Here is a 15654-nt window from a genome sequence, read left to right as displayed (position 1 = left end):
AAAGCGGATCACCTTAGATATTGGACAGTTTAAAACTGGCCGATCACGTGGAGAATACAATAACATTTCCATTTATTGATTGATTGAGTAATCTTGTAGATTCTGGCTGTTCCTTCTTGGAAAAGCGTACTGAGTACAAGGTAAAGTAAGTCAGGAGGCTGAAGTCTGCGTATAAAATTTCAGCACTTTTTATATCCATGTTCAAAAAGGGCATCAAGGTTTCCTCTTAACTAGCGAGGACACGTCTGGACATGCCTGTAAGAGGTCAAACATTAAGCCCATAGCAACGCAGTGTGTAACAGGTTAAACGAGTAAACTACACAATAATATATTGAAAGGAAAGATTGATAATAATAATAAAAACACAGGATCGTCCCTCTTGTTTTCTAATTTTCCCCAAACAGTTTAATAAGGGTAATGTTCTTTTCTTCAAAGAACACTTGGATTCACACTCCCACGTTGCTGGGCGGAGCCAATGAGAAAAAGTAGGTGGGATTAGTCAAATTAATCCTAAAACACACACAAAAAACGCTTTGGATCCTCCCTCGCCTGGTAAAACTGCAGTGCTCAGCGGTGCAGTACTGGACGACAACTTCCCGTACTGGATTTGACAGCGCGCACAGGAGGAGAGGTTTTACGCACGAGCTCCGTTTGCGATCATAACCGTTTGGGGGGAAGAAAAACTGCAAAGGAGGAAAGAACCTGTTCTTATGGTGGGTGTTTCACCGGTCCATCGAGGAGATCGCGGTGCAGAGCTGGCTGACTGAAAGGCACCTCCACTCAGAATGGATTACGGTAGGACCATGGCCCCTCCAGTGCCTCCTCATAAACCCAAACCTACCCGGCCAGGACAGGCGCAGGAGCGGCTGCTGAAGTGCGTCCTGCTGGGCGATGGAGCGGTGGGAAAAACCAGTCTGGTGGTCAGCTACACCACGAATGGATACCCGACGAAATACGTCCCTACTGCATTTGATGACTTCTCGGGTAAACAGACATATTATTTTATTCGTATTATTCCAGATTTTAGAAATGTTGCAAATGCACAGGCAGACCATGTATGTGTATCACCTGTCATAGCTGAACATGTCCAGTTTATTTAAATGAGGTGCATAAACTTAATAAAACTTATGACACTTTAAAAAACCCTCCTATAGAAAAATCTGTTGGTTTCCATCCACCTGTCAGTATCACCCATTTTCCACAGGATACCTTTTCAACTCTTGCTTGTTTTAGAGATCAACTTCGCCCCGCCTGTATTCCCCAGTGTCCCTCTATTATTCAGATGTTAAGGACTGATAGATGTCTTTGTGTTTCCTGCTATCTTGTCCTCCATCAGCGGTAATTAATGTGGATGAAGTATCCTCCCCGGTGTAGCTGGGTTTCCATTTGGCGCTGTTCCACTTTCCAAACTGTCTCACTAATCCCTGGAAGCTTTTGCGATGTAAGAGAAGAAAAACAAAAATCCTTTGAAGGTGGTGTTTGAACCCGAACAGTGTTGGAATAGAAAAAAATACACGGTGACCTGTTGATCGCTTTTATTGACGTGTGATCACATCTGTTATTTAGACATACCATTTGAAATACAATTCCAGAGCAACATAGGAGCTGTTTTGCTTTTTCGTGCAGGATTATACAGTGATTTATATACAAAAAGATTTTGGTATTTTTCCTTTTCAAAATCTAACATTTTTATTTAAAAAGAAAACGACTGGCTGTGAAAAAACTTGTAAACTTAATAATTTTTGTCATTAATCATAGCTAATTCCCTGACATTACTCTTGATAAGCATTAAAAGGAACAACTTGGCCAACCCAAATCTCATAAAACACTCTTGGAGAACACACACCGCCCTTAGACAAGTGCTGGCTCAACTCTTCCATACAGAACAGAGGTTGGTTCACTGGTTCACGGGTTTTGGATTGCACAACTCTGCCTATTGTTGTCAGCCTTGACCCGCAAGGCCTCTCTTCTATACTGAAACGGGCACATCTGTTGCAGTAGCTCTGAGGCAGAGATTGTCTTTCTCCCTAGCCTGACAGAGAGTGATTGTGCAGTTGGGGCCCTTAATAGTGATGTCATTTTTCAATGCCTGGAATCAGAGCGTTCCCTTGAAAGCTGATTTCTGAGCAGTTACACAATGCCACAGGTGGCAGAGACTTGGAGAAGCGGGAGGCTAGGAGACTGGACAATAAGGAGTTTTGGATGAGAAAATCAAAGGAGTATCATATGTCAGGTATTAGGAAATGATTACCCAATGGCATCTCTCTTATGTTCCTTCTTCTGTGTCCTCCCGCGCTTCCCCCCCCACCCGCCTCTGTGAAAGCAGGGTGTTCTGACGGCTGTCCTCCTATATGAATAGTTCCAGCAAAACCCTTTGATCAGGTGGTATGACCAACCACACGCTCCAGGCCTATTGTAAATGTTTCCATGTGCCTGCTGCTCTGCGTTGTGTTCAGTTTTCTGAAAAGAATAAATGGCCCTGTAATGAAACTCACTGTGAGATGACTCACTCTCTTTTCCAATCTGGAAATGAGGCCTATTGGAAGAAAGTCACTAAATAAACAAAATCTGCTTTGTTTTTACCCCCATGCACACACACATAGACACACCATCAGACAACCTTGGACTGGCCTCTACCAAAACACAGCACAGAACAAAGCCCACCGAGCGGTCTGAGCGACAGTAAAGTGTTACGGTCTGAACAGTAACTTGCAGAGTGGGTGGGCAAGACAGAGCAAGGCCATTTGCGAGCTGGAAGAGCAGAGCAGGCGGCAGCGGGGAGTCTTTTTTGTTTTTTAAACTGTAAGGGTTTTGTTTATTGCTGAGAGTGTTGCGGTTAGTAGCTGTGTGTGTGTGCATTAACTCAAGTGTCAGGTGGGGGTACATACAAAGCCTTAAAACTCATACTGTCACCTGTGACTCACTTTGTTTTCTTTCTGTCTGTTTCTGTATCTGCAGCTGTGGTTCAGGTGGATGGGAGCCCAGTCAGACTACAGTTGTGTGACACTGCGGGACAGGTGAGTTTGCACACAAACACATTGCATTACCACTCGCACTCTACGCAGGTCATTGACATACAGTGCCTGCATGCTTCTCGGCCTTTGCTCAACATAACTCTCACATGTTGGTTGATTTGTCGCCGTTGCTTGGTTGCAGTGTCATATGCAGAGTTATGCAGGAATAGTTTTTAATAGCACATATTAGGGTCCTTGCATGCTCCTAATGTTTAAAAAGACATTTAAAAAAAAAATCTTGAGTACATTTGCAGTCATCCTCACTATATTTGAGGCACTGAAACGATGGAACAAATAATCGGTTAAACGTCATTTGGTTATAAAATTATAATTAGTTGTGAACTGTTTTCTGTCAGTTACTAAGGTGAATGACACTGTGCCACACAGAGCTTGCCAGGTAAATTTATTGACTCATTATTATGTTGATAGGCCAATCTTGGAAAAAACTTGTTGTGAAACAGTGTTTCTGTTTCTCTGGGGCATTGGGTGGTTGTTTCATAACCCACTACAGTCAAACCCTGCCCTGGGAGCAGCATATTTGACATTCACAGCCGCTGCGAGGGCACTGCCAGTTCTGCATAGAATCAAAGACAGTTTGGCTATAAAGTGGAATGAGGCATTTGAGTAAACCCCTAATACGTGTAAAACCTCACAGCATGTTCTGAGCTGTTCACGGCGTTAAATCTGCACACACATACACGCAGACGCATCCGCACGCAGACAAGCTGGGGCAAATTCAACTAGATAAAAGTCTACAAACACTTACTGTAGTGATGCAATTCTATACGAGGGTGGGGGAAGAGCTTGAACCAGAGACTGGTCGGGTGTGCCAAAAACGTTGAGATGAGAGGGGAGAGAGCGAGGAGAGATGGAAAGACACAGAGGGTCTGGAAAAAGATGATAGCAGACACTTCCAGGGCTGATAAACAACGTCGCTCCTCACTCAGAGATGTTGATACGTGTGTGTATATTCTGCAGATGGGCCTACGTCATCAGATCGCAAAGCGCAGCCAGACCTTGTGTGTGTCAAACTCAAAAGCAGCATGTGCTGGGCCTCAAATCCACATGTGGAAACTACTGATTTTTTTTTCTGCACATTTTAATTGTGTTTTAAAGGGCAGAGAGCGGGCTTGCAGCATTGTTTAGTCAAATAAGGATTAGGAGATATGTGCTGGAAAGGATGGAGTTAAACGGAAAAAAAGGAGAGGTCTGAGTCAAGTTACTGCCAACCTTAATCTGTGTACTCAAGGATGTGGGAGGCCCATGTAAGTTAAAGCTGTGTGGCTCCAAAGTGTCAATTTAAGAGATTTACTGCAAATGGTATAAATGTGTGGGCAGGATTTGTCTGTTCTGAATATTAGCGCAATATAAACACTATCGAGACGGTTTGTTATTTAACAGTTACTGGCACCACTCCCTTTCCTGTGATGTGATGTTACAGTCCCTGAGTGTGTTCAAGTGCATCCGTGTGTGGTCAGACTGAAGGGAGGTGGCTCAAATCAAAATAAAGACTCTGAACCAGACATATGTTAAAAAAATATATATAAAATAAAATTTCTCTCGTTGTTCTTCTCCATCAGGACGAGTTCGACAAACTCCGCCACTTCTGCTACAGTCGGACAGATGCCCTGTTGCTCTGCTTCAGCGTGGTCAGCCCCGCTTCCTTTCAAAACGTCTGGGAGAAGTGGGTCCCCGAAATCCGCCGCCGCTGCCCCCTCACGCCCATCATCCTCGTAGGGACGCAGTGCGACCTGCGGGAGGACGTCAAAGTGCTAATCGAGTTGGCAAGAAGGAGGGAGAGGCCGGTGCCGGAGGAAGATGCCAGAGCGCTGGCGGAAAAAGTCGGGGCTGTGACGTACGTTGAGTGCTCGGCACTGACACAAAAGAATCTGAAGGAGGTGTTTGATGTGGCCATCTCTGTGGGACTGCGACAGTCTGATAGGAGAGCGCGGCGGGAGAGGAAAGTCCGCAGCACAGCGGATAAGATGAAGATGCTCTCCAAGTCCTGGTGGAAGAAATATGTGTGCGTCCAGTAGGGGAGAAGGAGATAATATTTCTGTAACTGATGTAAAACTGGAACTGCTGACGTATTTGGGAGTGCTGAGTTGGATGTAAGGACTCCTTGTTACTTTCACATGGACGGCCTCAAACGACCTACTGTGACTTTAATTCGATGGAGCAACAGTTCAGCAGGGGCACCTGGCTAAGCTATATGGCTGTTTGGGGATTTGATGGTTTTATTTTGACCAGAAAAGACCCTATGTTGATGCCTAAGAGACAGTATAAGGTTGTAACCACTGTCTGCTCTTCAGAGCCAGTATGTAAAATGTGACTGTGACCATCATGGAACCAAAAATTATGGCACCAGGAAAGTGTTACGGCTCATGGGACTGCATATCATACAGAACTTGTCCAAAGGAATTCCAGCTGACTTGGGGGTCGTTAAGGTGATGATATCGCATATTAAAAATATACTCTTTCTTTTTTATGATTTGGTTCATTTCTTTATCAAAGTATATTATTTCATTTGATCTACACTGTAACTCAGATTTCATGACTTGTGATAGATTTTTTTCCAGATTTTCCTTTCAATTTTGTTTTATTGAATTCAAAACGTGAACTGCTCCGCCTAAAAGCTAAATTTAAACATTGCAAGCCCTGCACTTTTTCCTAAATAAGAGGCATCTGCGAGTCAAATAGCTTCTAAAAATAGACTCTGTAGTTTATCAGATTTAACTCATCCTTTTAAAAATTTACAATCAAATGTATATGAGTATAATTTTTTTTTATGGAATGATGACGACATCTCCAGGATGTATATGACCGTTTTGAATTGTGTATGTTATGCTACAGGCTGTTGTAGTTTTGTCACAGCTGTTAATTGGCCATTAAGCTCCTTTACCAATAGATTGATTTTGCAAAATATTAATGGCAAAGATCAAATACCGATCATCATCATCATCATCATCATCCAACCAACACAATCTGGAGAACACATCTCTGCTGTAGGTTTAAGGAAGATTTAGCAATATCGGTTTTCACTTTGACTGATTCCGAAATGTTAAAGCCAGTTCGACTTCATAACATTTTGTTACTGTTACAATGTTGCAGCAATACATGGGTTATACCACTGTACCTTGGTCGTATTATCCACATTTCAAGCACATCACTGAATTCTGGCCATGCAATGGTCTTTGGACCAGTGAAAGAGTGGAAATCCTTCTTCAAAAGTAGGATCCAAGCAGGTAAAGGCTCTTAGCTGCTCCGCTCACTGCTTTGGATGATCACAGGGTCTTTCGTTGTCAGTCAGTATAAAACAGAACTCTCTCCACTTTTGAGATTATGCAGTAAATGAGGTGAAATCGCCAAAGAGACTGATTCTGTGTTTGCTTCTTATTTTTCAGAAGCCTTTCATTCATCTGTCTATTTATCTGTTCCTTCTGGGCCAATAACTGATCAACAGCAATACACAGCAGATGTATGAGATCTCACACGCCATTATGTATGTTACATAGTGATCATTTGATGTTTGTAATGTCATCAGGATAAATCTGCTTGTACAGATACAGTATAAGTGACTCGGTCTTTGTCTGTGCTGTCCCAACTCTAAATGGGCTCCGTATGATTGTTTCAGTTTGTGTCTGATTCTGCCATGAGAGAAGTTCTTTGGGTTTTATGAGTGGAACTAAATAAAATGTGAAATATTTAACCTGCTTTTGTCGTTGACTCTTCTGTGGAGCTGTGTTACGTGGTCACGTGGTAGAGGGCAGGGGAATGTTTCTGAGGTTAGTGGTTACTACAGAGTATGAATAGACGTTTTCGTGGATCTCATATGTCCTAAAAGAGAAATTTAATCCAAATGTAGAGGTTTGCACACAGGGTTTTATTTGTTTGCCACAATGAGGATCAGAACAACATACACAACTCTATGTGTGTGTCCTCTATCGTTTCAAAAGTAAAATATCCCCTCTCTAGTCCCCTTTATAGCATTTTCACTGTTCTTATCAGTCGGATCTCAATTAAGAATCATTACACCAGATGTAGTTGACTCAAATTACCTTATAGCACTGTAAAAGTAATATACAGTAAGTGATCATTAACCATGAGATAACCTGACAAAAAACAACAGTGAAGAACTGCTGCATGTTCTATCACCAGTCATTTATTCTGCATAGGTAAGCAGTTCTCTCTAAAACTTCATTTTTGTTGGAAAACGCCTCAAAGATTCAGAAACCTCAGAGGTTTTGTCGGGAACCAAGACTTTTAACTTTGCAGGATCAGATGATTATAATTGACTAAAATAGCCCTTTCCTGCCATGTATAGCTGGGTGTCTACACCACACTACAACAATGGCAGAGAAGGATGGTTAGGTAGGTATCTTGTACTTGTTTAGAAACGCTAATGATAGGGTAGGTGACTAAAAAGAGAGTCTGTGTCGTCTGGCAGGCTGCAGATGAGTATGCTGTCCGGCCTCAGAATGAGTGAAACTAAAGCAGGAGTGATGCCAAGTGGTCTAATTATGATAGTTAGCACGGCTCCACTTTCCACCAATATTTTAGCATGAAACCCCATTGTTGTGTCTCAGCAAGGCAGCTGTCTTGTGAAATGTCCTGTGATTTAGCATCGTGGCTTGTGTGTTTGACTGTAATATCTACCTGCCTGCTGGAAGTACAGGTTATTGTCTGCAGCGGGAATCCTGAGAGGTCAATGATGAAGCTAACAGTCAGGAAACATCATAGCAGTGGGCTCTACGCATCGCTCAAGTTTCACTGTGAGAATGTCCAAATCTGCTAATTTAGACTGCAATGCTAAACCTAAAGCTGTCTTTGGGTCAATACGTATTTTACTGCGTAAACCAGAAGAGCTCAGTATGAACATATGTGGGGGGATTTGTGTTACAAAATGTAAACAAAAAGATTACGTCAATGAGCCAAACCCATGAAGATTATGGAAGTCATGTGGAACTCACAAAATATTATCATTCACTGATAATCTGTGCATGCAATGGAGCCCATTCATGGTCACTGGTTAAAGAAGTCAAACTAACATTCGTTGCTCAATCAGATTTCTCCCACTATGGCAAATATTGGGTTCAGTCCAAAAAAGCTGCTCAGTTTCTCTTGAATGCCTTTATTAATCTGTAGAGGGTAACTACAAATGTTAATGGGAACATGGCCATAACTACAACTGTAAAACACCATGGTGATGTGTCTAAGTGCAGATTGTATAAAAAGATGGACATTGCCTCTGGGAATAAAAGGTCATGCCAGTGCAAAAGTGCCTTTAATCTGTATTCGCTTTCATGATCAGCAAGTCAAGATTCCTCTGGGAGCAAAGAGACATCTAGTTGTGCAAAAGTCAGATCAGTGACCTGAGTAAACTCTATGTGGTCTCAATTTTTAGGTCTTTTTTAAGATAACTTGTTAATTTTTTAAATGACTAAAAAGGAGGATAAAACAGAGTTTGCTTCACAATGGCTTAGCTTGTGATTGACAATTAACTGCCGTATATGAGCATGCAGTGTCCATCATTTTCTAAGTCTAATCTACCCCTCACCCTGTTTTCCATACAGACATGAGAAAGTCAAAAATGCCCCGTTCTTCACCGACCACCTCAAAGTGTCTTATTCTGTCTTTTCATGATCCCACGTTCACCTGAAAAAAGCTTTTGACAAAACTTTGACACTAATTAAACTTCAGGACATACTTAATTTTATTTAGCAACTGAAAGAGACTGTGCAGTGTTAGTCAGCGGGTGGCTGTAGCTCAGGAGGTAGAGCAGGTCACCTACTGATCGGAAGTTCGGTGGTTTGATCCCTGGCTCCTCCAGTCTGCATTTCAAGTATCCTTGGGCAAGATACTAACCCAAGTTTCTCTCCAATGCATCCATCGGAGTATGGATGTCATTAGAAATGCACTCATTTTAGAGACAGTGAATGTGGGATGTTGTATACAGCGCTTTGAGTACTTCGTGAGAGTAGAAAAATGCTATATAAGAATTAGTCAAATTTAGATGAGATTAGCAAGCTTTTAGAGCTATAGTATATGGATAAAAGGAATAGGCCATAGCACTTATATTCTTTGAATTCAGTAGATCTTAGTCCCATTGATACAGGTGTACAAAATCAGGCACAAACACTGGTGCAAGAGTCTGTTGCTATAAAGAGCTCGATGAAATGCTTTAATAGGATGCCAACATTGCAACTAGTGAGTTTGTGAAATTTCATAATAGTAATAATATCAAAGTAAACTGAAACCAAAGAAAACTCTGCCACAAAGCTTCAAAGCATGGGTTTGGCATGGGTCCGTTTAAGAGGACGCAGAAGATTTTTGACTTAACCTAGCATGCTAACATTACCTTTACGCTTAAGTTTGATTAGTAGCAATGTATACTATTCAACTCTAACAGAGTAAAGTAGAGAGTAGCTATTTCCTGCTTTCATGCTAAGCTGTGCTAACTCAGCATCATGTTGGATAGACGATGATGAGAGTTGTAACAATCTTCTCTTCTGGCTTGGCAAGAGAGTATACTGTCCTATACTGTCAAACCACTCCTTCTAGACATTTTTAAAAAAAAAATCAGAAAGAGCCTAATCAGCGCAAATTTTTTATGCCATTGAACTCCTCAAATACAGAGTATGATTACTTAATGGTTCCTGCTAGCAGCTCTTCTTCATGGAAATTGAAACTTTCAGCTTTCTGTCAAACCAACACTGGGTGAGCTAATGGTGTGAAATGGGTGGCCCAGTCAGCTGTAGCCTCCTTCAGCTGTAACAACCTCAAAAGGTTACTGAACTTTACAACCCCGTGAGCACACCTCCTTACATAACTTCTAAGAACCATTTAGGTAACAACTGAACTCTGACTCCACATGAAAGAGTAGATCAGTAATCAGTTCTGATGTCTTTAAGTTGATGAAGGATTTCTGTGGTACCCCACACACACAATTGCCAGCATAATGACTGGAGCTCAGCCCACGGGGTGGGATTACTGAAAGACATTAACCATGTTAATCGGGTCTGTGGGTTGAGAAGGGGTTCAACAATGTGGACTGTGGTCCACTTTGTACATTGTCTTTAGGATTAACTGTTGCCCAAGCTTGTGTAATGCGATGCAATATGTCTGTGGCCCGATTAAAAGATATTGATTGAGTACAGTTCATTATTCTTGACAGAAATCATTTTTAGACCTCAGTTATTTCAGTGACTTGTCCTCATATGTTCACAAGACTAAAAGTGTTAGGTGTTTATGTGATTGTGACAAAGGACTGCAAAGACGTTCTCATCACTGTACCTCTAGTTGAAGAGGAAGTTTTAAATGTTATCTAAATTATTTGCTGAAGCTTTAATGTATAGATTTACGAATAATATTTTAATTTTTTTTCTCCTTATTTCTGACAACTGAACCCACCAGCCGGCTGTTGGCTCACACTTGGTTGCAGGAGTGGCCTGTCTGGCATGCTACAGTATGGCGCAGCAACTAGGATTATGTTTTAATAAGCTTATATAAACACCCCCCACAGTGCGCTCTCATTATGGGAAGCTAATTGAGTCGCTCTGTCCCAGGGGTCAGCAGGGCCTCTTTGAACAGCTCTGTGTTTTGCTATAAAGAGGCCCATCTCTGCCTTCAGAACATCTGTCCTGTGGTCTGTAGAACATGTGTCTTTGTATCAGGCAAACTGTTTGGACGTGCACATGTATGCACTTACACATGTACACTGTATTTGCCTCCAGCTTCTTTCACATCCTGAGGATAACTTTAAAAAAATAGCCCAACAAATTCTTTTTTTTAAACAGCAATTTGTCAGCAATGGTACAATCCTCTGTCCTTGTTTCAGTCCACTCTGCGAATAATTATTATTTTCATCAACCTTATTGGGGTTTTAAACTGGATGCTTTTTATATGAGAACCTCATCTCATTTTTAGCAAAGCCAGCAGAACAAAAAGGTTGGGATGTCATGAAAGTTATAAAGCAGACAGCAAAAATCTCCTCACTTTTAGACCTACCACCAATATGAGACAGACATTTTTGGTTTGAAGTGACATAGATCTAAAATGGTTTGAAATTAAATTTCAGGAAATAATACAACTCTATGGCCAACAGCGACAGTTAAAGTTCTGATTAAATTCATTGTCCTAGGTGGATAGACCATATAGGTTGTGATGACATGTTGAGTTTTAGTTTATAGATTTCCATGACAATTTAAGGTATTCCAATAAAATGATCTGTAATAATTTGTGCTTTCCTGATTTTGTTTGAGTGTTATTACTTTATAAAAACATTTTTTCATATCTAATACTAATTTTGACCAGTTACTTGCAAAATTTAAGAGCTTAAGTATTAATGCTTTATAAAAAAAATTACTACTTGAAGAATTAGGTAACTGTCCTATTTAGCAAAGTTAGCTCAGTGCCATTCAATATTAGCATAATTGTAAGCAGCCTTACTACAATCATATAAAAATTGTTTATCACATGATGAACTCTATGCAGTCCTGTGATGAACTAAGTTCACCCACTGACTTATTAGTTTGTTAAACCACCTTCAGCAGCAATAACTTGAGGTAATTGTTTTCTGTTTGACTTTATCAATCTCTCGCATCATTTTTGAGAATTTTTGGCCTGTTCTTCTTCACAATGTTTCTTTAGCTCATTGAGATTTACAGTTTTCTTAAAGTCCTGCCACAACTTTTCAATTGAGTTTGTGGACTGGGCCATAGCCGCACATTGATTCTTTTCTATGTAGATTCTTGCTTACTTGGGATCATTGTCCTGTTTCACAACTGTACAGAGGAGTACTGTGGTACTGTGGTTGCAAAACAAGCCCAAATCAGTGCCTCTTCACCACTGTGCTTAACAACGGATATGCGTTTTTTGTGTTTTTCACCAAACGTGACTCTGTGTATTATGGCCAGACATCTCCACTTTGATCTTGTCTGTCCAATCAACATTGATCCTTTGGTCTTGTGGTTTGTTCAGATGCAACTTTGCAAACCTAAGTCGTCTTGCCATGTTCCTTCTAGAAAAGTAGAGACTTATTCATGGCAACCATTCCCAACCGTTCAAACTGTCATCATCTTTAATATTTAACATGCTAACTGAGGCCTGTAGAGTTTGAAATGTAGCTCTTATTTTTTATTTATTTATTTATTTTTTATGTTTCTCTGAGCGTTGCACTAGCTTACTCTGGGGGTGAATTTGCTGGGGGATCCACTCCTAGGAAGATTGTGGCCTTGTGCCAACACAAACTTGAAGACTTCAGACCAGCAAACTCCCAAAACAAAAACTTGATGATGATCAGATAATCAAGTGCATTTCCAATTAAGTGCACACTGACAATCTTAATGCTATGGAATGCTATGACTATGTAATAAATATGCGCTTAGTTGTTATTCACATTTTTTTTCTCAACCATATGCCCTCCATTAGCATTTAGCTTAAAGCACTGGTTTCTACACAGATAACATTAGAGTGCCAATGTGGCTGAAGACCAATAACTAGACACACAAGAAAGCATCAGAATAATCCAAGTTACCATAAACTGCTACCTTAAATATGTCCTTTGGTAACAAATTCTTCAGGAAAGTCATCACAGAACAGATCTTCACTCACTTTCTTTCCTTAGCTGATTTTCAAGCCTAGACTATTTTTAGTAGATTATTATTGCTGTGACATTGAGCTTTAAAATATAAAAAAAATGAATGGTTTTATGTTATTTTTGCAATTTTATGTTTAAACAACTGACTCTAGGAGTTGTGAATGTACTGAAGTACTGAACAAATTTGGCACCTCATGCAGCTTATTGCCTCATTTACAAACACACCTTTGTGTATGTGCTTGTCACATGTGGATTTTGTGGTGTATTCCAAAAGTCAGAGCATGTAATTGCACGTAATGTAGTGTCATTCCTCAAACTTTATAGCCAAACGCAGCTCAAAATGTAATTAAGCAATTTCAGATAGAATGAGATGACAGAAGCGGCCCCATATCTTTTTTCTTATCTCCACCCCTGCTGCACAATAGAAGCTTTTTTTCCATTGACGGCTGCTGTTAATAGTTGACTCAAGTTATGTCAGAACATCTTGTTTTCTCAAAGGTTCAAAGGTAAACATTACTAGGCGAGCTGTAGAAAATGTATATTTTTAAGAGTTCAGAAGCCACTAACGTTTTGCTTTATGCTTCTTCGTAAGGTGAACATCTGCTGTTTGCTTAGTGCCTCGAGTCACCTCGACTGTACTTGCTTTCAGTGTTTAGTGTCAAATTGTATCTGGGGCATGAAAAGTAGTCCCGCCTGTGAACAGTAAGTGGTGATGAAACTGGAGCACAGGAGCATAGAATTTGGGGTTTAACTCAATAAGGTTTTGATTTCAAAGAGGAGCCTTTTTTCTTTCCTGAGTTGATCATATTCCCTGTTTTGGTTCCAGCTGAATGGCTGATGTCACTAACAGAGGTTATGATTGGCTCACAGCTGCAGCTCACTTTGCCTCTGTTGTGTGATTGGACTACAGAGACATGCATTGTTCCCTCTGTAGAAACTGCTCATGGGTATAATGACCTCATTTACTCCGTGACATGTGTGAATATATTTTTCTCCTCTGTTCTTCCTTGTCTCTCTCTATACTTTGGCTTGTTTATTTCACATTATCCAGTGCTTCCTCTTTTTTTCTGTTGCCTCTATCACCTGCTTATCAGTTTATTTTTCTGGTGTTCCCTGTTCTCTGTGTGATTGCTCGCAGCCTGTGGCGCTTTGATCTCTCATATGGGACAGATAAGACTGCAGGGCGTGTGTGTGTTTGTGTGTCTATATGCATACACACTCATTTATGCCTTGTTTCCCCTGGCCTTGGTGTTGTATTATAGTTTAGTACTCCAATAGCCTTCACTTTGACTGATTTACACAGAACAAAGACACCTCAGATAACATATGAGTGACTGGTATTGCTCAAAAACCCTCACTGACCATTCTTAAACGTCCATGCGGGATTGACATTATCTTCAAAAGAGTACATTTATTCCTAAAGTAAACAAACATCAAACAAGTCAGTCCACGGATTTAGTGGTCAGTGATAATGTCTGGGATGAAAGCTAATTATTTACCCAGCGTTGTGACTTATTACTGGTCTGAACAGGTCAACATCACTGCAGGACCATTGTGTTCTTTGGTGTAGAGGAAAGATCATTTTTTTCCACACATGAAAGATGTGTATCACTAAATGTGTTAAGTGATAAGTGATAAAGCCACAAAACTCATGTCTATCTGGACAAAAGAGGAAATCATGTGACCATTTTTAAAGGGAGCAGCAGAGAGAGGAAGTTGGGTTGATGGAACGGGCCAGCAAAAGAAGATTCAATATGTGGAAACCTGTGCTAGCTTTGTATTTTTCCAATTTAAACCAAATCTTTGTTTCTTTAGCCAGTCTAGCTCCACATATGAATGGCCCATTAGCTGGTTAGTCCAAAAGTATTTTTACAGACTAAAATATCAGATGGATTTTAAAAGATATTCTAGGTCATTGGGAGAAAAATCCACCCTGTTTGGTGATCCCTGGACGTGTGGCACGTGGGACATGGGTATTTTTGATCCTATCATAATGATAAATTGTAATGTCACTACTGTTTGGCACATGACCACTAACCAAGTCACATTAACCTGTTGACCATTTTGGACATGTGACAATAATGGTGATGATGTAGGATCAAGAGAAAAAGGCCCCAGTCATACAGGCTTGAAGACCTGTCAGTGACCATCTGGCTACCCAGAAAAAAATGAATATTCCCAGCTGCAGTTGCTGGGAAAATTATTGCTAAAGTCCCAGTCATGCAGGCTTACAGGTCAGTGACCTGCTGGCAACCACCTGTGGCTAGAGAAAAACATATATTCCCCAACTGGTTGGCAGAAACCTCCTTGTGATTGCCTTGTTGTCTAGCAAATAGCTGCAGTCATAGTGTGAATGGACTTATTTTCTAACAGCAGCCAAGCTGAAATTGTTAAATGTGCAACTCAAGCCGAACTGGAGGAGTTTCTTCTTTCAAGTAAAGATGTTGGCTGCAGCTCTGAGGTACAACTTTCTGAGGTATTCTCCATTTCCAGTTTCCAGCACATATTTTTAAGTTTTAGTACCGCTCGGCTAGTAGTTGTGAATATTTGCAACAAACAGGAAAAACTAGAGACAACTGTGGCTTTCTAGCAACCAAAGCAATCACAAAGAGGTTGTTGGTACAGCACCATCTTTGCAATAGGCAGCAGCTACAAACTTCCAAGAACCACTGCCAACCAATTAGGGAATACACATTGTTATTACATCCAATATGGCAAACAACTCTTGAGCAATCTGTGCATGAAATCAGTTCAATTCAATTTTATTTATGTACTTCCAAATCACAGTCATCTCAAGGGGCTTTATACTGTAGGACGACCCCTGTGAGCAAAGACTTGGAGGCAGTGGGAAGGAAAAACTCCCTTTTAACAGGAAGAAAACACCAGTAGAACCAGGCTCAGGGAGTGGTGAGGCACCTACCACAAACAGTTTGGGGTGAGGGGAGGGAGACAAAAGAAACCTTAATAATACACAAAATCTCTGTGTGTATGTGAGGTGCCTGTAGGTTCTTATCTATATCAAATATCTATATTCGTTATCAT

The 15654-nt window shown here is 40.7% G+C and overlaps 1 protein-coding gene across 1 annotated transcript; it reads left to right on the top strand.

Moving 5' to 3' along the window:
• The first annotated feature begins 546 nt into the window (after nucleotides 1-546).
• Nucleotides 547-6722, top strand: rhoub (ras homolog family member Ub). Its single transcript, XM_063493736.1, has 3 exons — nucleotides 547-984; nucleotides 2959-3017; nucleotides 4595-6722. The coding sequence occupies exons 1-3, from the start codon at nucleotides 786-788 to the stop codon at nucleotides 5048-5050; spliced, it is 714 nt and encodes a 237-aa protein (XP_063349806.1). The 5' UTR covers nucleotides 547-785; the 3' UTR covers nucleotides 5051-6722.
• Nucleotides 6723-15654: the final 8932 nt, after the last annotated feature.

This window comes from Pelmatolapia mariae, linkage group LG14 (assembly GCF_036321145.2).
Source record: "Pelmatolapia mariae isolate MD_Pm_ZW linkage group LG14, Pm_UMD_F_2, whole genome shotgun sequence".
Classification (NCBI taxonomy): domain Eukaryota; kingdom Metazoa; phylum Chordata; class Actinopteri; order Cichliformes; family Cichlidae; genus Pelmatolapia; species Pelmatolapia mariae.
This window is presented reverse-complemented; position numbering and strand designations above follow the sequence as displayed.